At 36.9% G+C, this 26,042-nt stretch overlaps 1 protein-coding gene across 3 annotated transcripts in view; it reads right to left on the bottom strand.

Annotated features, from left to right (window-relative positions):
• LOC131071072 (serine/threonine-protein phosphatase 7) overlaps positions 1–21,003 on the bottom strand; it is a 54,826-nt gene extending 33,823 nt beyond the window's left edge. For 2 of the 3 annotated variants that reach the window (XR_009112461.2, XM_058006773.2), the window contains exon 1: positions 20,297–21,003. Coding sequence is in view for 2 of the 3 variants with exons in the window: in XM_058006773.2 (XP_057862756.1) it covers positions 20,297–20,842 (546 nt within the window). In the remaining variant the exon portion in view is untranslated. The remainder of the gene's footprint in view (positions 1–20,296) is intronic. The other variant, XM_058006772.2, reaches the window with a different exon arrangement.
• Positions 21,004–26,042: the final 5,039 nt, after the last annotated feature.

Raw genomic sequence — 26,042 nt, 5'->3', positions numbered from 1 at the left:
ATGAAGTTCATCGTTAGTTCATCAATATTAGGAATGGGATAACAGTTCTTTGTGGTTTTCTTGTTCAAAGCTTTATAATCTATGCACATTCTCATAGTGTCGTCCTTCTTTTTTACTCGCACCACAAAGGAGGCAAGGGACTAGAACTAGGCTGAATGTGACCCATTTCAAGAAGCTTGTTAATGGTTTTCTTGATTTTTTCTTTGAACTTTCGGGGATGCCTATAAGGTGTAGGGATTATGGGCCTAGCCCCTTCTTCAAGCTCTATAATATGTTCAAAACCTCTCTTGGGGGAAAGTCACGTGGGATGTTGCCAAATACCTTCTTGTGTTTGTCAAAGATTGGCTGGATATCAATGTGTATAGTTTTGCCTTGGGAAGAGGATTTGTCAAGAATCATGCATTGAGCAGCCCATTGCCCTTGTCCATGTCTAAAGATTACTTCCATCCTCTCGAATAAAACTACTCTTGGTAATCCATCGAATAGCCCTCATAAAAGGACTTCTTGCCTGTTATGTTTAAAACAAAGTTCCAATTTCGGGAAGTAGAAATGTCCCAAAGAGTGTAACCATGGGGTACCCAAGATTACATTGGTTTCTCCTAGATTTACAACGTAGAGATCCTCTTGGATTGGATGCTTTCCCAAGGTGATACGTAGTTGTGGAATTATTCAGTACATGGGGAAGTGGACCCATCAGCCAAGGCTACTTTAAAGCCCTTAAAATCCTTCATCAAGAAAGTTGTGGGTTACCCCACTATTCCCAAGGACGGTTACTTTTTGTCTGTGTATAACACTTTTAATTCAAAAAGGGTGATACTTGGATGCTCTACAGATTGCAGCTAGGGTTCCATGTTCTTCATCATCACACTTTTCTTGCTTAGGTTTTCCTTCCTCTCCTCCCACTTGTTGTGACATTTTCACACATCGCCCCATTGCAAATGGGAACCCCTACTTTTTAGGCCCTTTCGATCTTTTGGCTTTGTTTTTTGGGTTTTTTTGCAGCAGTCTCTCCAGTCTCTTTGCTTTGCACGTGTTTGGGGGGTTGAATTGGTCAAGTCTTCTTTTCCTTTGAGTGATTTTGGTGAAGTCTAGGGCATGTTTCATCAATTTTAGGGTTTCTGCCTTTAGTCCTAGATTTTAGGGGTTTTTGGTAGGGTTTTGGAAAAACTCAACATGGAACTAGAATCAGGACCCTTTGAGGAGCCTCCCAGTAAAATTTGAGCAAAAACGAAGCAAATTTCTATTTTTAGAAAGTTCCTATTTTTTAGGGATTTTACTGAGCCCCGGAATGTCTTCATTTTACCAAAAATCAAACTTACTATTTTTAGTAAGTTTCTATTTATAGAAAGTCATTCCTGTGTCCTGTTTTGGGGTCTAACGCTAATGTTTTGAAAGTTTCTATTTTTGGAAAGTTTATTTCTGACAGGACCATTCAAGCAAGCAATGAAGATCAAGCATTCACAACTACTCCTAAATCCAAAAGGTTTGAAAAGCAGATAGAATAAGTCAAAATTGGCTAAGTATTGGAAGCCCATTCCTGAAGTGGAAAGCTCGAGAAATTTGTCTCTGTCGGGGAAATCACCTCAAATCCATTTATGGTAGCTTGATTCGGAAGAAGCTCAGAAATTCACCTTAGTCAGGAAGAAGAAAGGAAATCAAGAATTCCTCCACACATGGAAAAATCCGCCCTACTCCTCAGGAGGGCACCAAAGTGGAGTGGTCAGGGAAGGATAGAAAAGTTGTGAATTCCTTGGCTTAGGTAGGATTTGTGCCCCAACAACTAGGAGGGCGCCAAAACAAGGGAGACAAGGAAAAGATTGCAAAACAAGTGAATTCCTTCCCCAGTGACAAATGCTGCCTAGGAATGATGGAGGGCGCCAAAGTGGAGTGGTCAAGGAAGAATTGAAAGAATCATGAATTCCTCCACCTATGTGAAAATCCGCCCATGAGTGAGTTAAGGCACCAAAATGAAGAATGCATGGAAGTGTGAAAGATGATGAATTCCTCCACCTGTGCAAATTTCCGCCCTAGCATTATGGAAGGTGCCAAATCCAAGGGATGAAGGAAAGTCCAACAAATCATGAATTCCTCCCCTTATGCAAAAATCCGCCCTACTCCTCAAGAGGGCGCCAAAATGGAGAAGTCGGGGAAAGTGTGAATTCCTCCCCACCATCAAAAATCCGCCCAACAGTCAAGGAAGTTGCTAAAGAGGGGTAGTGAAGGAAAATCTTCTAAATCATGAATTCCTCCCCTATGAAGAAATTCCGCCATGAGACAAGGGCGCCAAAATGAGTTGTGCATAGAAAGGTGAAAAAGGAGTGAATTCCATGCGCAGTAGAGAATAGCACCCAACATGGAAGAAGGGCACTAAAACAGGGCCTCAGGGAAAATGAACAAGGCATGAAATTCCACAATCAAGTCAAAATTCCACCCTAAGAAAAGGAAGAGCGCCAAAGTGCCCATGCCATGGAGAAAACCAAAATCATGAATTCCATGCCTTAGTGAAAAATCCACCCATGCACAGGAAAGGGCGCCAAAACAAGGGAGTCAAGGAAGAACTCCAAAGTGTGAAATTCCTCCTCCAATACAAAATTCCGCCCTAGGAGTTGGAAGGGCGCCAAAGTCAAGAGGTCATGGAGAATGTGGAAAATCAAGATTTTCTTGCCTTAGAAAAAATAGTGCCCAAGGAGTACACAGGGCACCAAATAGAAGGAGCCATGGAATTCATGGAAAATAGTGAATTCCTCCCTCATAAGGAAATTGCGCCCATGCCAGGTGAATGGCACCAAACAAGGGTGTACATGGAAAGCATCAAAAAACTAAAAATCCTTGCCTTAAGGAAAATTCCACCTTGAGCCTAGAAAGAGCGCTAAACTCACACCATCATGGAGGATTCACGAAAACATCAAAATTCCATGCCCTGTGAAGAATTGCGCCAGGCATCAAGGAAGGGCGCCAAAGTAAGGTTGCCTTGGAATTCATTGAAAACTTCAAAATTCCCTCTCTGAAGTGCAAATAACGCCTAAGGAAGAATATAGAGGCCAAACAAAGGTATCCATGGAGAACATGAAAGAAAGAATTTTATCCATCAAAGTCAAAATCCTATGCCCAGTCAGGAAAATTCTTCCAAGGCTTTGAAGTGATGAATTCCACCATGAAGATTCCATGCTCAGGATTGAAAACTCAAAAAAATTGGCTAAGGCATGAAGAATTTCCTTCCTCAGGGGTAAGGAACAAATTTCTTTCCAAAGGAGAATTCCTTCACAACATGAATTCCACGTCGGGATGAATTGAAGGTGAAAAAAACAATTTCTAAGGCAAGGAAGAAATCAAGGATGAATTGAACAAGGGAAAATTTCTGAAAAATCCATTTTCGGGCATCAAAAATCATCCAAATTTCAAAATGATGATATATTTGGAGTCGTGAGGGAATTTTCTCTCTCCTAGACTGTGGAACCCTAATTCGAAAATTTTCCTAAAAAATAGAAAATGTGCAGAATTGATGAAAGATCCTCTCCACGGCTAGGAAAATTCAAATCTCGGGAAAATTCTTCCCAGATAAAGTTTTCTCTCTCCAAGGGTTTCTCGCCAAGTGGCAGCCAGGTCAACGCATGAAGAATTAATGGAGCATCTTTTGCATGTAGCCGTCACATTTAAGGCATTATGGCAGATTCTTTTCTTGCATGCAGCCATCACGTTCAGGAGATGATGGTGCATTTATGGCATCATGTGGCGATTTTGCATGGAGGTATATTTATTGCATTTACAATTTATTGGGCAAGCTTGATGGATGACGATGCATTCAATGCTTTATGGGTACCATTTTTGGAAGGATTGTAATTAATTGTATATGGGCTTTATGAGGTATTTATTGCCGATTCCCACCTTGTTGCATCTTGGGTGGGGAATCTTCTAGGGTGAAACCCTAATTAGGGTTTTGCATGTAATCATGGCTTGAGGCCTATATAAAGGGGTGACCCCCTCATTTGTAAAGGGGGGAGATTTGTATGAAATTGTTGCGATAAGTTTTGAGATAATAACAATGAAAAATTGTTCTCTGATGGTGTCCACTTAAGTTATTTTTTCAAGACTTGCATGGTTTCACCTTCCTCACTTAGAGTAGAATTTTATTTTCTCATTTGTTAGATAATGTGCTTTGATTTCAATGGACAATGTAATGGTGTCTGATGAATTTCCATGGTTCATACTTTTTGCATCTTGCTGATTGTAAGTTGCAGTGTAAAATTAGCCTGAGCCATTAAACTTGTGCTAAGTTCAATTGTGGACAGTCGTTTGGATTGCGCCGTTTTGGGTATTCAAATGCACTTTCTTGATTTGAAAATCCTTCAACATCCTGAGAAGATTGCACCAGTTCTTGCAGAGTTGTAGTTAATCTTGGCAATGCAGAGCTTGGTTTATTTGGAATTTTTCCACCAAAGCATTCACTGTTGATATCACTGCCCTTAGGAATAGATTTAGATCCTTCTAAACCCTTTCCCCTTTATTTTCAGTTCATTTTAGTCCATTCGAAGCAAAATCATCGCAAAATTGCCATATCTGCTGATGAATTTCCAGCCACAGCAAATAAGTGAAAGAACGATCCAAACGTAAGGCCCCTTGGATTACCAGCAATCACATCAGCCAACTGAGTCGCGTCCGTAGCATAAAGGAACCTTGGAGTCTATTGTTTGAACTTTTTGCAATCTTAGCATGCAATCGTACTTTGATCAAGAGAGAGTGAAGTGACCATTGGTAACTTTATTCTGTGTTAGATGCTGTCATAAAAAACACGTCAACACCACTCTTCTTTGTTGAGCATTGCCTCTATATTACGTGCTTGGCTTCTTTTTCCACATATATGTCCTGGCCCCCATTTTTCCTTGCACTTGTAGCACAAAATTTTATTTTTAACGTCTCCTTTGTTGCCTTTTAAGGTCTTCTTGATTATAAACATGCCCATACTCCCATTTTTCCTTACAATGGAAATATGATTTTCCTTTTTGAAGTTCTTCAAAGTCATTTCTAGGAGGAAATTCCTTTTGATGCCAATTTTTCTTATGGGGGATTTAGTATGTTTGTTTGATGTTAGATTCTTTGGGTAGGGCTTGTCTTTTGATGAAGTACTTTCTAACCTTGATGCTTTTTGAATTGCATTTTCAAATGTTGTAGGATCAAGGGCACTTACCAAACCCCAGATTGATTCCTTTAACCCTTCAATGAATAGGTATGTTAGTCTACTTTCCGAAATCCCAAGTACCATGACTGAAATTTTTCGGAACTCCGTTACATAGTCCTCTACGGTTCTTTGTTGTTTCAACTGTATCAATTCTTTGAAGTATCTTTCAGGATGTTTTTGATCAAATCTTTTGATAATCCTTTGGATGAATTCATCATAGGTTGTTATGTTTAGGTGCCCTTGGGTAATAAGGCCATGATGCCACCAATCATGTGGGGACTGGATTCCCTTAGGGCAACATCTAGACTTAAAAAAATTTAAATCATTCCAAATCATCCTCTCCTTTGGTATCTGCTCTTCCTACATTGTGAAAAAAATTGCGCTATGGTTTGATATTACACTCAACATGTGGGAACACCTTAGGACCATCTTCATATGTTATTTATTGATGTGGGCAGTCCTGCTCAGCTTATTGTGACGCCTGCATTGCTTGCATACTTGGTAGCTATTCACTGCTCGGCTTATTTTGACACCTGCATTGCTTGCATGTTTGGTAGCTATTCACTGGTCTGCTTATTTTGAAACCTGCATAGCTTGCATCCTTGGTTGCTAATGCCCTGACAGTTTAAATATTATGTGTCTGTGTTAAATATGAAGCCAATATTCTTTTCATTCTCTGAGACGAGCGAAATGGCCTTCAGAGGGCCAGTATATGATATCTGTCATGCAAGACTGATTGAATCAGCTATAAAGGAGATTTTGGGTGTAGACCATCTGAAGCTTTACATGAGGAGCCATTTTCATTAAAAAGTTGCTTCTTATTTTCTTTCTGATCTTCTCCAGCCAGTGAAGAACAAGGCTGCAGTGAAGAGAGTGGAATGCCTAGTGTGTCAAAAATTTAGGAGAGGTTTGGATGAGATCTTAAGTTGGGTTGGGATCTTCAAGTGGAGGTGCTCCCTATCTCTGGCGCAGAGTTCAAGGGCATGGTGTTAACAGGCTCATTCCATGAGCTTGATAGACGTTCCTAGTAATATTGCAGTAGGCGAGGGTTTTCAAGACTATGCTTGTTAATGGAGAATCAGAGGAGAGCTGTAATGTGTTTGATTCTGACAATGTTGAGAAACCCTTCCTTCCTGTGACACCTCTGTCAGATCACGAAATAATTGTTGAGGCAAGGAATGCAGCTTCTACATTGCTGCATGTGGCTGGTTATACAGCTCCTACTGTTGGCCATCACTCTTAAAGAGCAGAGGTGATAATAATTGATGAATGAATGCACATCAGATTGCTCATAGTTTCTGATCTTTTCTTATTTCATTGCAATTAAACATATGATTAAATGGGAAATGATTGGTCAAAAGCATTGACCACAATTTCAAAAAAATGGCAATTTTTAAAAGGGTAAAAATAACGACCAGTGGCAATTCACAGTTTCAACAATTAATCAAAATATTTTTACAATTTTTGCTTCTATGGTATATATACGCACACAAATATATATGTATATATACAATCATGTGTACAACTATATATGTATATGTATGTAATGATGTACCCTATCTGGAAAATGGAATCCCCTCTCTCATGCACCTACACTGCATCTTCTAGGGTCCAGGATTGAAGCATATTCCCAGCAACAGTAGCATGGCTTCAGAAACATCTTTTATCTTTATTTAAGGCTTCAAATAAATATTGTGTCTTTATTTATGGCTTCATGTCATGATTATAACAAAAGGTAAACAGCACACATGGACACATTCACTAAGTTTAATTCTGAAATTTGTTTTAAACAGACGACTAAAATTGTTGGCAGTTTAAAAACCTATGGCAACCACTAAAAATTTATGAATTTATCACTTGTAAAACTGAATTATTTCAGTGATGTACTTGGAGGGATTTCCATAATTTCAATAGGAAAGTAACTTGTCTCACAAAAAAACATCATTAGATTTTTTCCACTTGTGCTCATGTAAGAGCCAAACCTGTCAATGATGATGAGAATATAAAGCATGAATAATTCGTAAACTGTTGTAGATGTTGTGCAGCAGTCTACCAGGCACACATTTGTGATTTAAAAGTTCATTGTTATTTAGCATGTGCTTTGCTTTTGTTGTATGTCAAATAAAAAATGAAACCATATTTGCCTTAATCTGTTGCTTATTGGTTGCAGAATGAAAATGTATTTGCAAGGATATGTGGTTAACATTATATAGGTTTAAAGTACAAGATCATTAAACCATCATTGTACTCATGTCAGTTTCAATTAGCCAACTCGCCTTATTGTTTTTAGTCTAAAAGTAAAAAGAAGAATCCCTTTCTGACAAAATGTTGCTTGTTGTAAATCCAATTATGAGCTATGTGAAAAATATCTTCCATCAAAATCTCCATCATAACCTAATGTGGCCATTGCAACTTTGCAATGCCTAATCAAATTTAATGCTTAGGACCTTCACATCAATTTGGACATAATAAACCTGTTTCGACTGATGAAACAACACTATAGCCCAAATCATATTTGTGTATAAAATGGTCACTTTTTAGTGTTTTCTCCTACATGCTAAGACATTGTCTCATTTACTTGTTCACCCATGGAAAACATTTATGTTGCCAGTCCTATTGAGGCATTCACATTTTGAATAAACTGCTTAAGTAGCACATAATTATTCATGTTGGGCTTGAAATATAAAGTGTGCCAAACTTTTGTTCAAACTCTAAGCAGAATCAACAATCTCCTAATACTGTCCAGCCTAGCAGTCTTAGCCCTAGAAACTCTCCAATGAGCAATTTCAAATAATGCATTGGTACTTCCACAATGATAGATGGTAATGTTCTTGGCCTATGTTGCCAAATCTGCTTGCAGACAGGTTGGATCCGGATCTAGTTGGAAGTAGAACCATGATCCAATCCAGTCTGCCTACAAATTCAGATAAAATCCTGCAAAAACACTATCAATTCAGCTGGGATGAACCCAAGCAAACCTGCGAGGAATCAAAGGGAACTCTAGCAAACCTGTCATTGCTTGCACCTTTTTTTTTGCTTTTTTTTATTTTTTTTGCTTTGAATTTGACTTAAGCAACCTAAAACGAATTTTAAACCCTAAAATTCACTTCTAAAACATATGATAAACCAAAACAAGTTCATGTTAGCTCTTTTCCATTGTGAAAAACAAATGTCATTCCAAGAGTTTGAACATTTACTTTTGCTTGTTGAATCAACAAAAGGAGTTAAAGATTGATCTTAGAAGGTTCTACAATGATGCAGGAGCATCCGGGCAGACCAACAATCGGCATCACCCAAAAACATTTTCAAGTTTTGATTTCCAGTTTCGAATTAGCAAATGCAGTAAATGCAGAGGATAATGCATGACTGTTTGAACAGAGAGATTGTGGGGGTATCGGCCCAATAGGCAGAAAAATGATTCAGCCAAAGAGGAAGGGGGGGAAGTCTATTAGGTTTAGAATAGCTGCAGAGTGTGGAGAGGGTAGTTGAGACTATTGTGAGGGCAAGAGCAGATTAGAATTGGCCATGTTCAAAGTCTGTATGGGAGGACATTGTGCAGGAAGAGAGAGGCCAATGAAAAGGCCTAAATATGTTGCAAATTAATAGTTTGATTGTGAGGTGAGAATGAATAAAATTGAGTAGTTTTGTTGCAATCTTTGCGCCATTGATATTTAAGTTTGTGGGCAGCAAATTGCCTATTGTGTGAATGTGTGTTTTGGAAGCAAGAGAAACCTTCTTGCCTCAAATGGTCTGCATTATACAACAACAGTATCGTCATTCCTACATATTTACAAGTGTCCATTGGCTGCCAAGAAGATCATAGAGTAATACTTTTGCAAAGAGGTAAGTTTCTTTCATTCTTCTATGAATGTATCAAAAGATTTAGGTTTTAAATGTCTATTTTTTTGTTTTAATGTTTTTTGGAAGTGTTGTTTATAAAATGTCTTGCCATAAGAATCACAATGGTAGCTAGTTCTAGCTCCATACCTTGACCTAATTTCAAAACAGATCCCAAGTTCTCCCTCATGGAAGTACATTGATATGATAGAGCTACTTCTAGGTAGTGGGGGTTACATTTGGATTTGTCTGGGCTGTAATGTTAGATATACAACTAGTTCTAGGTAGTGGGAGCTATATTTGGATTTGTCAGGGATGTAATGTTAGATATTCAAGTTCATATATTCAGGTGAAATCCCGTTTGTTTGAAATACCTAGGCAAGGCATCAAAGCTTGCAATGGAAAGAATGGCGTATGGGTACCTATGCCATCAAAGCAAATACGAAGCAAGGGCAAGCAAAAGACCAAAGGGGCCACCATTTTTGGCCACTCTTCTTGGATCCACAATCCGTACCAAAACCAGTAACATAGTTCTTGTCTCTTCCAACATGTGCCAAGATACAAACACGTAATTCTATTTGATTCTATCTCAATTGCCAGATTGGTCTTCATGAGCACCCACCTCATAGAGGGAACCTCCCCTTCCAAAACAATTTTGTTAAATTCGTGCCCTAGATCAGTAATCAGATTTGTAACATTTAATCATGCCCTAGTTTATTAATCAGATTTGTAATTTAGTAAACTATAATCAAGTAAATTCAAGAATGAAACAAGGAACCAAGAGACAAACACAAATACCCTGGGAAAACCTCCAAGGAGGAAAAATCCAACATTAAAGACCCACAGGTCAGATTATGTATTCACTCTTATTGCACAACATACAATACTTAGCTTGCTTTTCTGAATCTGATCTTTACATATCAGATCTGCCCCTTTTGCATGCTTCAAGACTGCACCAAAATGCCCTATGTCCTCTTGGACAATTTCGCACAAGTCTAGACAAGTTCGCACCCTCCTTGTAAATTCACACCTTTTCATACAGAGCTAATTCGCTGAACTTGAATGAATTGTCTTTGCAAGATATCTTTATTTATATATGTCTTTAGCCTTTATTAATTCAAGTCGGCCTCCTTCTCTTTTTGGCGCCAATATAGTTATTGTGGCGTGGATATTTAGGATGGCATGCAAGTATAGGGCTGGGTTTAGACTTGGGGGCATGTTACCCTTTAGGATAGGGCCCAGTCCTAAATGGGTTCGGATGTTGCCTTAAGGCAATCCGAACCCATATATAGATCTTAGATTGGACTCAATTCATTCTTGCACACAAGCAAAGAATGATCAAAGTGCAGCAGATAGAGTCACTAAGATTGGAGCTCCCTCTCAATCAGGGTTCCGTTTTCCACAATACCAAGTCTGTCTCTGAAGTATTCGAACTTCACTCTGGATAAGGGTTTAGTAAGGATGTCCGCAACCTGTTCATCCGTGCTAATGTACTTTAGTTGAATGGTGCCTCTTTGCACCATATCTCGAATGAATTGATAGTGTGTTTCCACATGTTTGGACCGATCATGGAACACATGATTTACTGACATCTTTATACAGCTTTGATTATCACAATGAATGGTGGTAGGACCACTAGCTTGACCAAATAATCTAACGAGGAGTTTGCGAAGCCACACTGCTTCTCTGGATGCAACATATGCTGCAATGTACTCAGCTTCTGCAATGCTCAATGCTACGAAAGATTGCTTTCTACATGCCCAAGAGATCACTGCAGAGCCCAAGTTGAAGCAAATACCCAAAGTACTTTTCCTGATACATTCATTGTGTAATCTGTAATTTGTAATCTGAACTCAGCCAGCACTCCTTAGAGACGATCACAACAAGTAGCCAGTAACCATAAGTAATAAGTAACCAAATCACATAATGGAAACTCATCATGGAACCTTTTGTAATATTCATCTTGCCTTGCCTGTAGAGGATGAATCTAGAACTTTATCATGTACACTTGCAAGACATGAATAAACACAAGTATATATATGCACATCATGGACTCTTTCCATGATATCTATCACGCATATACACCATCCATTGCCTGCTAAGAATGATGAAGAGCTTCCATTTCAATCTTCTCTCAGAGAAGAATGTAACATCATAATCCTTCATCTTGCTCACAAGCATAGAATGAATTTACATAAACCATAGTCCTCCATTTTGCACACAAGCAAAGAATGAATAAACATAATCTTCTATCTAGTACACTTTCCATCTAGCAGACAAGCATAGGATGAAATTCCATCTTTTCTACCATCTTACATTGCCCACAGAGGATGGTAACAATTACTCTTCTCCCTGAGAAGATTACACTACCACCTTACATTACCCGTAGAGGGTGGTTGATGAAACACAATGCATCACTGAGGTTGAGACTCCTTCTCAATCAAGGCGGTGTTCTCCACAGCTCCAAGTCTATCTTCTGAAGTACTCAAGCTTCAAAAGACTTGGCGAGAACATTTGCAACGCAAGATTATCCTGCCATAAGACACTGAATTTTCAGGTATCTCTATATGATTCTGATCATAAATAATTATAAGAAACCATTCAACAAGAATTTGCAAAACCACAAAATTTCCTTGATACAATTCATGCACCAAAGAATTCAGCTTCAGTAGTACTCAGCATGACTGAGGACCGTTTGTTGTAGTCCTAAGAGATCATAGGGTATTCAAGTTACAACAGGAGATTGAACCGACTTCCCTTATCTGAGACACTTCAAAATCTGAGTTAGCCTTCTGAGGTGATTACAGTCTTCGGCTCACAATCATTTGAGATTTTCAAAATGCAACAAGATATGCTTGGCAGCAACAACATGCTTCAACCTTGATCATGAATTAGCTGAGGCATCCACCAATCAGCTGCTTGTCTTCAGATGGATCTGCAAAATCAAACTTTGCTACACACATCCTAAATCTTTATGTTAGTTTTCATAAAGGTTTACAATCCATTATTCTAAATATCAAAAGTATACTTGACTTGGAATAATTTGGTTAGATCCTTGACATATTTCTAATCCTAGAAGACAATAAATTTAGATCTTTGCACTAATTATTCCTTATATTCCAATGATGAGAATAGAGTTAAATCATCACATCAAAAACCAAAATACTTTAAGAAAGGAAGTTAGAACTTTACAAAACCCTAGACTTAACAAATGATTGTCAATTCTTTAATACTAAGTCTTTATTGAAGATAGGACTCCCTCTTAATCCTTAATCAAATAAGAATCAATAAAGGGACCAGAAATCATATACAACTGAAGATGCTACTTGCTTTTCTCTTACTTTCACCTTCTGCAAGGTGAATTTTCAGAAAACCTTCATCTTTAACCCCGAGAAGCTGAGATACAACCTAGTTCCCATCCGAATAACCATGCCTGAAAGAATCCTTATATACTTATAAAAGAGAACAGGCGTGAGATTCAAGCAAGCAAAATACATAAGCCAAATCATCTTTCAAACTAAACAACTGAAATTTAGATTTCGTAGAAACCCAATCACAAGATATAGTATGACTACATACATATGATTGATAAATATCAAGTAGAATAGAATCTTCATACTTTGCTGAACAAGATCCTAATTATATTCAGCTTTGGTGGAAGTAGAAGAAATTAACAAGTGAAATGCTTACCTTAGCCTGAAGAGATCTCAATGCTAATCACAGAAGGAGACCACTAACTTGTTCATCTTTCACTCTTCTTACATATGCTATTTACAACAATACATTCTAACTTCTACTATGTAGGAAAGAGCATCATTATAACCAAATAACTGAAAGCAACCTATCATGCAATTATTTTAACAGATAACTGACGCATGATAAGACTGCATTTGTCACAACATTTAATGACATGAGCTCGAATGCAACAGGGATGATATAAGGATGGTAACTCGGGATAACACAGGCACAAACTTGCTTGTAGACCTGCAAGGATACACACCTGTCACAGGGAACCTCAAAACATGATTGGCCCACCACGGGTTAATTCAAAGAGAATATTATTTTCCTTTCACACAACCCAACAAGGGTTTCACAAAACTAAGTAAGCACAAACCCATAAGAAGCAAATATTGATAATGAAACCTTTATTATTACAACTTGACAAAGAAACCCCATATATTCAACAGGAATACTTAACCTTCAATTATCATAAAGTCTCTCATCACAAAGTTAATAAAGAACTTAAAAAATACACCTGTTGATGTTTAGATAACACTGACACTGGAACCGAAAGCTTCTCAAAAGAAACTATCTTTGCAATCTATCTTCAAAAGCCATAATTCGCAATCTCCTCTTGATGTGCCTTAGCACAGTTAGCTAGGGTTTGAAGATTGGTGGGAATACAACTGATTTTGTTAGCAATACAAAATAGTAGTTGCATGTCTAGTAGCTAAATAAATCTACCATACCATCAAAGATTCAATCATTATTAAAATTGGATCGGATCACATCAAGGTTTAAGAATCATGAAATATATACCAACCTAGGGTTTAGACCAATTTTGAAAATCAACAACTCTGAAGGTCTGAATAAGGTAATGACTCCACAGTATATACTTTGCATTCCAAAGATCTGAAAATCTGAAAGGAGAAATATCAGTTACTTCCTTCTTTGGTTCTTCACTCGAATCTCCACAATCTTTAATGAATTAAAGAATGACTCCTTGATGAGGACCCGATGATGCCCTCTAACTTCACCCCTGTCATTTTCTTAATAAAAGGCGAACAGCAACCTGAAGGTAAGAGCTTACTGAAATCTGAGGGTTAGTATAACCTTAGCTCTGATACCATGTTAAATTCGTGCCCTAGATCAGTAATCAGATTTGTAACATTTAATCATGCCCTAGTTTATTAATCAGATTTGTAATTTAGTAAACTATAATCAAGTAAATTCAAGAATGAAACAAGGAACCAAGAGACAAACACAAATACCCTGGGAAAACCTCCAAGGAGGAAAAACCCAGCATTAAAGACCCACAGGTCAGATTATGTATTCACTCTTATTGCACAACATACAATACTTAGCTTGCTTTTCTGAATCTGATCTTTACATATCAGATCTGCCCCTTTTGCATGCTTCAAGACTGCACCAAAATGCCCTATGTCCTCTTGGACAATTTCGCACAAGTCTAGACAAGTTCACACCCTCCTTATAAATTCACACCTTTTCATGCAGAGCTAATTCGCTGAACTTGAATGAATTGTCTTTGCAAGATATCTTTATTTATATATGTCTTTAACCTTTATTAATTCAAGTCGGCCTCCTTCCCTTTTTGGTGCCAATATAGTTATTGTGGCGTGGATATTTAGGATGGCGTGCAAGTATAGGGCTGGGTTTAGACTTGGGGGCATGTTACCATTTAGGATAGGGACCAGTCCTAAATGGGTTCAGATGTTGCCTTAAGGCAACCCGAACCCATATATAGACCTAGTTACAAACAACAATTTGTACTTGTATGTATTTCAAGGTTACCATGCTAGGTTTGCCCCACTTGTCTATTTCATTGTTTCCTTTCTTTTCTTTGCTCTTTTGGTTAATTTTGAGTCTAGGGCCCTTTTTTCCACTATTATTTCACTATTGTTACAATTGCATGCTCTAGTCATTTTGACCTATTCTTGGTCATTCATGAACATCAATATAATTTATTCCTTTCCTTCTTTCTTTATCAATTCTTGATTTGAAAAAAAACAATTATCCAATGAGGAGGAGGAGGTCAAACACACTAAATAAGAAGCCAATCATAATTTTGCATCAAGATTCTCCTATCCTACTTGTACAAAGAGCAATGTACCAAGTAGTTGTAGTCATACAATGAGGAAATGTTTCTAAAGAAAAATCTAGTGGAATTCGTATTTGAAACATTTTCTTTCTATTGAAAATTCCAACATGATTGTGCCCTTCAATATACAATGTTGTTAAACTTTATGTTTGGATATTTGTTCCAAGGTATGATATCATTTAATCAACGGTTGAAATGAAAGTCCATGATGTAATTATTAAATATAGAGTTCAACATATGTCCTTAGATTATTATTTTTTGCCAAAAATCCATTGCCTTGTTTTAGATAGTAAAAATTCATCTTGGATGATGTCAACAAAGGTAATTAATCGAACATTTTTTTGATAATATATATCACAGGTTGTAAGAGCATCCAAAGTTCATGTGTGAGAAATGTAATCAAAGACCAAAATTGGAAATCCTCTTTGTAAGAAAAAGTAGCCACAAACCTCTTAGCAATTGAACCCAAAACAAAGTTCAACTAGTAAACATGCAAGTGTTTCTACATTAACCCTTTGAAAAGATTATCATGAAAATCAATCTACAAAAATTTCAGCGACATTTTGACATGTTAACAACATTTAAAAAGGAATGTAATGTCCCCTATTTGAATCACCCTATATTTTGCCCACAAGAGATTAGTGTATCACGGTTCAGGTCTGATCTGATTCCTTAATGAGAACTCCTGCTATGCTTCCATGTCCTCATCAAATAAAATCTTCTCCCCTTATATCTTCCAATGTGAGGGAGGGTCACACCTCTTCATCATGTCTGCCCTTTGTTATGGTCACAACCTTTTACAATCACCACCCTTCAAAAGAGTCACAACCCTTATCATTTATCCATTGAAAGAGTCACAACCTTTCATAATTTCTGCCCTCCTTTCGAAGAGTCACTTCCTTATTTACTTCCCACTCCTTCCTTCTTCCATTGATTCTTCCTTGATTCACATGCTCCATTCTTTCTTCTCTTCCTCCCTCACAAATGAGGTTCTCTTCTCCCATTCACAACTTTTCATTTCAGGCCTTTTGACCATTCATTAACTTAATTAAATTTTAATTATATTTAATTTAATTCTTTTATATTTTAATTTAAATTTTTATTTTTTATTCTTTTGTATTTTAATTTTATTATTGAATCCTATTTTAAAGTGAGGACATTACAAGGAATGAGAAAAAGAGAAGAAAAATAGAATCAAACACAAGAAGACAGAAACATAGATATAACCTAGGAAAACTCTTCTAGGAAAAAGCAGCCTACAAAGCACTGCACAATTCAATGTTTTACCAAATGAATATGGCTACAATACATTCACAAAGCTTCTTCATGCAATACTTCAATGAGATCACCACTCTTGTTCTTCTGGTACAAATCTTGCAACATAAATTTGTAAAATTCATTCCATACATCACTTTTCCCATGTCTCCAATACATATGGACTTAAAGAAACTCAAAAAATACCAAAACAAAATGCCATGGGCCTAAACAAGGCCCCAAAATAGCATGGTAAGAATTCTCACAACCCTCACATGTTTGGATCATCGTAGAGTAGATAATAACTCTTACATAAATATCTTTGACCTTCATTATGCAAGTTGGCATAAATGACTCCCAAGCATTCCCCCATGAATCACTAATTACATCTTACACCTTACTAATATTGCAGTATTTCCAAGTCCACTATGTAACCCATTCATCAATGCCTCATTACAATTATATTTTCATATCCCTAAAGAATAATAAAATAATTACATATGTCTTTACCCCCACATGGACATCCTATTTTTCCCACTCCATGCTTCTTGGAAATACATACATAATTAATCATTTATGAACAATAAGTTACAATAAACCTTAGGATATGCAAGGTGAATAGCACACCGAATCCTACATTCTCCCACTTGATATTCACATTGCAAAAGCATAAGTGGCTTCGACAAAATGAACCAACCACCAAGAGTATAACCATGCTACACCAATTAACTCTATGCTCACAGCCTCAACAAAACATTTGCAATATCACCCAGCTGACCACCATCTTGACCACGACACTTATCTTGCATCATGCCCAAGCACAAAAGATAATAAACTGAAGCAAAGATCACACTCTAAATGGCATGCTTCAACCCAAACACATACATTAAAGTCCATTTCCTCCATACTAACACCAAGCATTTGTCATATACTCAACACAACAATTGGAATGGCAGCCACAACCTATGGCTAACCAATCCAACTAAACAGACCTCAAAACAAAGTAAACATATCACAAGCGTGCCTTTTGCTATCCACATATCCAACCCAATCTGCAATAGCAAGTCCCTATATATTCACTATCCTACAGAAAGTCTGTATCCAATGGTAATGAACACATAGACATGCAAAAATACCTCAAGACCCCTGTATCACAGTCCAATGACACATATAACTCCCTAGAACTCCCATTACATGGACAATATCTAATCTAAAACAGACCAAAGCATCCAAAAGTCACCAATCGAAGTCTCATAAAAGACATGACTAAAGGAATGTATCATATATCCAACCCAATCTGCAATCAAAAGTCCCTCTATATTCACTATCCTACACAAATTCTATCTCAATTGGTAATTAACATTGGCAATTACGAGAATAAGTTAATATGAAGATTCAGTGAGGGATGAAAGAGAATCTTTCAGAACAACCTATATGAAATTGGTTTATCACACTACATGGGAATTCAATCTTAGATATTTATTTTAGTGTTTCCACGGTCAATCTAGTTTAGAGGTTTAAAGGTAACAATGGTCATAAAGGAATAGCATTTCAACTCATTGATGGCGTCATTGTAGGTTTTCAATTACTCATCATTTAACTTTTACTAATCCAGGCTGGTGTTCAAAGGTGATACGCAATAGGATTTTGAGTTCTTAGGGCAGTAATTTCTTTTCAACTAACTCTATCCTAGCCTACAAACTTGTTATAATTGAAATCAAGTCTAGTCTATTGTTGTTGTAAGGAAACACGCTTGAAAAGGAAATACACTTGCTTGAAAAAAGAAACACACTTCCATGAAATATAAAATAAAAACTATTTTTATCTTTTCTAAAAAATTCAAATTTAAATGCATGTAGGTTTTACACAGAAAACTGAGCAACTGGAACAAATTTAGAAACATAAAAATTAATAAAATACTTAAAAAATGGAAAGTATCACACTGAGATAAAGAAAAAGCCTTACTCCGCCTTCAGGATTGGCTCTTTGACTCTACAAAGACATCAAACTTGCTTGCTTCTCATTCAAAAACAATAAAATTGGTTCATACACTTCTCCTTTTACCTACACTCTAGATATTCTCTATTTTGACTTTTTTATTCATCAACTAACTAATTCTATCAACAATCTGAAGAAGATGGTCTATAGAACCCTAACTTATCTAAGACTGTCAAATTGAATATCATGCAGCGATTCTTTATTCCTAAATCCAATGCATGAAATAAAATAGATTCAATATCAACTTGATGCTTTTCTTAAATTCTAAGTACAGGACAACAATACTTCAATCTTGACTCGAAATATTTATAATTTTAGATGGTAAATGAAGTTGTAGCTACTTGAGTTGTACAATCAGTTGGAGTAATTGACTCCTCTAAAATAGGACGTGCATGTTAGCACTACAAATAGGGCAATCAAGAAACTCTTTACAACTTGTGTCCAACAAAATATGCAACCAGAGGTGCCTAATTGTGATTATTTCTGCCAAATTTCTAGGATAGGTGTCAAATGTCATTCATCACCAGTCTAAGTTAGTTTCATTGCCATCCCCCACATTCTAGAGCTGGCTGGGCTATTCCGGAGCCAATTGTTAGTTCATTCTAAAGCTGACTGTAAATGGTTGGACAGCTCCGAGGGCTTCAGAATACTCCATAGTGTTACTATTTTAGCTCTAGATTCTTCTATTCTTCACAAGGCCCTTATTGACACAAAAGACATGGATATATACAAAAAATAAGACAATTCCTGGTCATTTAGGCATATTTAACATCAAGAAGAAATAAATACAAACACACCATATATTCACTTTAAAACAGTCATAAGGAATTAGTTCCACAAATAAGTTCATATCAGTTGTTCTAAAGGAAAATACAAAGTTTGTTCTGCTAATAGGTGAGACATTGTTTAGTCTCATCACTCAACCTTCAACAATAAATTACAAATAGGGAAATTCATGGCTGCCAGTGAAATGGCATTTCTTAAAAAAATGCATTTGTTTCCTTTCAATCATTTTTAACATACACTGAGAGTCCAATACCAAAAAGGTTTCCCAAGTTTACTGAACTTTTAAAACTGAATGCTTCCTTACAATTTTCCGTAATTTCAAACACAGAATTATTAGTTTGTTACAGTTTTCCTAATTTCAAGCATACCCACAAATCACAGTATTAGCGAGATTCATCCAATAAAAACATCTAATTCAGACCTCTATAAAATCAATGCAAACTTCTATAGTGTAATTGGTAAATAATTGGAGTATTCATAATGCAATCCAATTTCAAATCTTCAACGGATAGTTTAATTGTTAAAATTGGCTATAATCATACTTGTGAGACGTGTCCAACCTGAAGATAAGTCGGTCCAAATGATTCCATCTGGCTCAACTTGGTGGCATCAAACAATCAAAATAAAGGAAGAAAATTGCATAAAAGCTGCACTGCGGCCCCTCACTCCATCATTATAAAATCTCAATCTATACTTTGCAGCACCCATAAGAGAATAACATGATTTACAGCATGGAGAACAGATTTTTTGAGATTCTGGATGAATTAAATCATTTTTTTGGTTATTTAGAATTTTGATTGATTTAATTTTCCAATGTTTGCAAATATTTTGAAATTTTCTTAGTTGAAGCCTAATACAATCCCTAAAATGGGCCTTCAGAGTCGGAACAAGTCAAACTCTCGATATGACAATGCAACCCAATACTTCAACTAAAAATATCAATGCAGATTTCCACGGACTAAGTGGTGAATCATTCCATGAAATCATGTAAAATACATTAACCAATCCAATGCAAAGATTAACAGTAAGGATAACTTGCCCTTGAAACATAAAAGTAAATACATTTTTCTAATTTGAAATTGTGTAAAATACAACATCTATAGATAGATGCGATAATTTTCCTTCAATTTGAATTGTGTAAAATAACACATTCAACATCTAATGAGAAAACTTATCAGCCTGGGTAACTTAACAATCAAAAAAACTATATATATGAAATTGGGGAAAATATCACCAATCGAATAAAAACAAATGCAAATTTCCTTAAATCATCCAAAGTGGGCAAAGCACAGGATCCAACTCAGGAAGCCGAATTTCAATTCGCACAAGAGAATTTTGAAATTTTCCAAACAAACAAAAATGAATCCAAACTTCACATATAGGAAAAAGGGTAAAGGATCCTATACCTTCCAAGCGAGCAATAACAAATAAGTCTCGAGTCCCCACGCACCTCTGTCGACATAATCTCCATTGAAAACAAAAAGGCGACCATCAGACGGAGGCCCGGCGTCCCGCAGTAGAAACAAAACATCATGCAATTGGCCGTGCACGTCGCCCACTACAACAACGCTGCAATCCTTTTCAGGCACATCGATCTGAAGGCAGTTGGGCTCCCTGTGCAAAATCTTGGACGCCGCCACTATTAAACTGTCGATGACATTCACCGGCAGCACTGACGGCAGCTCCGATGGAGCAACATGTTTCGAAGACCAGTCGAAAGTGGCGCCTAACAACTCCACCCATTCCAAGCTTACCGCGCCATTGGAGGGCCATTTGAGCGGTATTTCACCAGGCGGTGGGGGAGGTTTTCCTTCATCATTTTCTTCGATATTGTTGTAGTTGGTGTTGGAGAGAGAGGAGGAAGCCATGGTGGTGTAGCAGGGGCAGCATAAGGCTATTAGACCTCCTTTTGTTTTCTGTTTGCCTTTGTAGTTTGTGCGCAAGCAGGTCATTTTACGGTCGAGTCCCTGTTGTTGGAATATGGGGGGTCTTTTTCACAAGTTTACTTGCTTTCGGTTTTTTAATCATATGGTGGACTCCACAAGAATTTAGAAGCCATGGCCCAAAGTTATTCCTGCGTCATAAAACTTCGCTGTCGTTGTTATCACTTGGTTACCCGGGAGAATCGCAACTATTTATTTATCACAAATCCATGTGGGGCTAGATCCTTGTCGAGAGAGTAATCAATGCTAAATTTATACGGTAATGGAGTGTAGTGGAATTTGGTGGTGGTCTTTGGTGGATTTATTTTTTAAATTTGGAGGAAAGGACAAGTTTAAACATTCTTCTTGGGTGTGAGTAAGTGAGTAATCTAAAAAGTACGGACTATGATGTAAGTAGTTTGCGGGTGACTGTGTGTATTTTTAAGGGAGTTGTCTCGCTTCAGCTCGTCCCTTCCTGGCTTCAACTTGGTAGTAAGACCGATCAAGGCAAGGCAGGTTGGGCGCAAGGTTGGGTCATGGGGATATCCTTGAACTAACAAAAAAAAAAGTATTAACCATGGACTCATTTGATGTCATATTTAGGGCAGAGGGTTTAGTGTACACCCTAACTTTGCGCTTCTCAAAATCCTTCGTGGATATTTGAAATTACTCTCAATGTTGTACAACAATTTGCTTTTCAATTTCCTTACTTTAAAAAATTGTTTTCAAGTCCACATGATCAAATATGATGCCACATCAACATGCATTTTTGTGAAGGTGTCTAAAATGGTCCAAAAAAGTGATGAGATCAATAGGTGTGGACTAAGTCATGTTTAATGGTGGACTGATATGGTATCGCATGATCGGTCGCTTTTTAAATTTTAGAGGAATTTTTTTGGGGATAAACATTGATATGACATTTTTAATGAACCACTGTCGAGCCAATTTTATCCACCTAACGTAACATGTTTTGGTACCCCTATCACCTATTGTTCCCTCTCCCCTATTGGAGAAGTTGTATAAAGATTTATGAGTTTTTTCTATAAAATTATTTTTGAAGTTGTGATGCTTTTTCTTTTTGGGCGAGAGGGGGTAAAAGGTCCATTTTTTTGTGTTTCTTTTATCAAATTATTTTTGAACTTACGACACTTTTTCTTGTACATGTCTTGGGATAGTTGTTATTTGCTATTGTTTACGAGTTTTTTGGTTTTACAGTTGCAATTGTTATTGTTGGATTTTCGGTAGTCTCTTAACTACCTGCATCTTGTAAAAAAAATTAATTTGCATTATTTCAATGAAAAAGGGCATTTTTAATATGGTGGGAGTATTAGAAGGAGATTAGTAAATGAGGATTAAGAAAAAATGAAAAGGACCAAAATCATGAATATTTGCAACAGCTTGATAGTTTTGTGGTTGCCTTAATAGTTTTGAGATCATTCATTGTTGGTTTATGGTAATCTCAACAATCATAGGCAAAAAGTGAAAATTGAAGTGTTTTGACTTTTCACTTTGCATTTATATGTTTAACTCCAACCGATATTGTTGTTTCAACCAGTACTCATTGATTATGTGATGAGTTATCACTGGTCATGACGAGTTATCCTCACTGACAAATTTTGGCGGTATTTTTGTGATGAGTTATGATTGTTTGACCAGATACACTGCACCTAGGAAATTGTGATATGATTTCTAAAGGCCGACATGAAATATAAATGTCTATATATTGGCATCACAATGAATTATTTTATATGAGCGAAGGAGATATGATATGAAATGATTTGATGCGAAAGCATAAGTGTTAAGTTGCAGAGTATGTTGGTAATGAAAGTTTGAGTGCACAGAAGAGGATCTATTCAAGCAAGTTGTGCTACTATTAGATCACACCACCTGTTGTTTTCTAATCACTGCAATAGTCAAATCCTCTAACCGGGTAAGCTCTAACAAGCTTCATTGTACAAATCCTCTAACCAGGTGATCCATTAGTTTAGATTCAAAAATCCTCTACCGAGGTTACTCCTAACAAGGTACTACCTTTAATAGGGTATAGCTTTTAACTAAGCTTTGGGATCTTTAACAAGATTCGCTCCTAGCAAAGCAACTTTTTGTAGACCTTAATCGGTCAGTTATCTATTACTGCACATAGTTAACTTGTGAGTCCCATCTCACTGTGGTTTTTCCCATTTGGGTTTTCCACATATAAACACTTGTGTTAAGGTGGATGTTTTACTTACTGTGGATGCACTAATATCATTTTGGATTACATGCATAGTGTTTAACAAACTTGTTAAGTATATCTATTTGTTAGTGTTTAAAGTAGTATTATTTTTGGTGTCAGTGATTCACCCCCCCCTCTTAGTGCTTTACAAGTCCATCAATTGGTATCAGAGCCTAACTTCTTTAAAGATTAATCGCTTGGAAGGAAACCCTAAAGCCACCATGGGGGATATGAGTTACTTTGAGATGGCTAGAGAGCTTGAAGCAAGTAGAAACGAGCTTGAAACCTTAAGGGTCAAACTGAAAGCTTCTCAAGTCAAAAGGAGAGTGATAATTGAACAACTGTTGGAAATATCCGATAATAGTTCTTCAGATGAGGCCAATATTGATGCTTTAGCTGAAGAAGTTGAAAAACTGAATGGTGAAAAGCTAAATTTGAGGAGAGAGCTAGAAAGCCTAACTATCTACATGAGTCAGGAATTGGAAGCCAGGAGGATAGCTGAAGATCTTGTCAAAAAGAGAGATCATGAGATCGCCAAGATCAAGCGAGAGAATGCTACTTTGCATGAGCATTGGCATGCAGAGAAAGAAGAAAAAGAGACCTTACAACTAGATCTTGAATCGACATCATCTCTGAGAGAGACTGTCAAAACATAATGAAGATCTTACCAGACAACTTACTGAAGCTAATGGGAAACTGGAAAAGTTCAACAAAAGTTCTACCTTTCTAGATGAGAAAATTCAATCACAAAGGATGAAAGGTGATACCTCTGGACTTGGTTTTAACACATTTGAGAAAGGAGAGTCTTTTGGTACAAAGAGCAACATTGATAAGGACAAAACTGCTCCTAAGGCTAAAAAGCCTACCGGTAAGAAGGTTTTTAAGCATGTTTGCTTTGTTTGCCATAAAACTGGTCATACTGCAAATGTGTGTAGAAACAAACCTAATGGAAATGCAAGCTACAATACAAATACTAGGTATATGTCCAAGAGATTTGAAGGTCATTGTTTCACATGCAAGATGTATGGACATAGATCAGTTGAATGCATATATGGAGCAAATAATCCAGTACCTCATATGAATCCAAGACCTAATGGCAACTAGATGAGAAACTATGATAACCGGGGTAACATGAACTGGCAAAGACCCTATGTCAACCGGTTTAGTCCACTTGAGATGGAAAAGGTAACAAATGTCATTTGCACCATTTGTAACAATTTTGGTCATGTGGCTATGAATTGCAGAAGGAGAACTAGAAGAGGTAATGCTGGACCTTGGAGATCAGTTAGAATGGCATGATATCATTGTCATAAATCGACACACATGGCAAAATTTTGCAGATCCAGAAAGAACAAACCAGTCAATCATTCTAATGATCATAAAGGAAAGCAGAAAGTTAATGTTGTGGAAACCAAAGAAGAAATAAACCGAATATGGAAAAAGAAGAGTGATGATGTACCTGCAGAAGAAATTAATCCTTCACCCAGTGTGGAGAATCCTGCACTGGTGAACTGGGCCTTTCAATATGGCTAAGGGGAGCATAATGGTAAATCTACTTTTGGACCCCTGAAAGACGAATGGTAAGAGAGTTTTTGAATCCTGAGTTGTTATGTGTGAAATTTTGATAACTTTTGTCAATCGGTTTTTCAGAAGTTCATCAACCAGTTTTACACCTATTAATATTCTATGCATCGTTAAGCAGTGTAATTAGGATTTGTAACCCTAGCGACGAGCATTTAATGCAATAGGTAAAAAGGATAAAAGCGAGTTTTACTTTGTTATTTTTACCCTAATTCATTCGAGAGAGAATTCTTGAGCACTTGCAAAGCAAAGAGAGAATTGCTAGCTGATTTTAGTCGAAGTTGTATCGTGATTTGTGTGATAAAGTTGATTTGAAGGTTAGTGAAGATAGAACAGGTGTGCATGAGTAATCAACCGGTAAACAAGGTAGTGCGCGTGAATTAAGGTATTTCTTTGTTAAAACCTGCTTTGAATCTAGTCTATCTGAAATGGCATCATCGTCTAAGCATGTAGAGAAATTGATGATCACATCTAAACCTATGGAGGTTGTGAAGTTGGAACAAATTGTGTCTTATAATGCCTTATGTCAAGTTCCTAGCAGTGTCATTGTGAAAGGAGATTTGTCTAGCTACATTGATTGTAAAATTGAGGATTTAAGATCATTGTCAATTTATTCTCAGTTGAAATCCCTTTGCCATGAAAACGGAAAGATTCAACCCGAGTATATTAGGGTTTATGAGAAAGGTTTTCATAATGCAACTTATTTTCTTGAAAATTTTGAAGAGAAACATATCCGAATTATTTTGAGTCATGTTCATGGTGAGAATAGGTATTTAGAAAGAACACACTATAACCAAGGAGGCTATTCAAGCAGTAACTGGTTTTTGCTCAACCAGTGAATTACCTAAGCTAAGGCGAATTTCAAAAGAGACAGTAAACACTTTAACCTCATCAACCTCTTATGGGCGTGCTTTTTCTGTCAATAACATTAAGGACCCAACAGTTAAACTAGCAACTATGGTTATAGGCTACCGAATATTCTATTCTAGTAGAATGAACAGTGTGCCATCTGCAGCAGTGCATACTGCTTATAAAAATGATAGCTGAAAATGCTAATTATGACCTATGTGAGGCCATAAGGAGCCAATTAATGTTGAATCTTCAATCTATCAAGAAGGACAACAATCAAAAGTTTAAATTTGGTCAGTTGTTGATTGGTTTATTCTTTTATTTCTAGAATTTCCTACTGGGAATTGGTGATCTTGAATGCTCTAAGGATCTATCGGTAACTGACCAGATTAAGAATAACATTGAGGCTATGAGGAACACCTTCTCTGCTGCAATGAATAAATATTTCAATGAATTTCAGAAGAAAATGAGTATGAGAATGAGGCTACCTGAGGATGTGGTGAAAAACTTTGCTAAGGACATCATTTTCACAGTCACCATTGATTTATGTCTGATGGAGGCTATTGAACCAAGAGAAGATGAAAT

Source organism: Cryptomeria japonica, chromosome 4 (assembly GCF_030272615.1).
Source record: "Cryptomeria japonica chromosome 4, Sugi_1.0, whole genome shotgun sequence".
Taxonomy (NCBI): domain Eukaryota; kingdom Viridiplantae; phylum Streptophyta; class Pinopsida; order Cupressales; family Cupressaceae; genus Cryptomeria; species Cryptomeria japonica.
The sequence above is the reverse complement of the archived record's forward strand: the minus strand, read 5'-3'. Positions and strand labels throughout refer to the sequence as shown.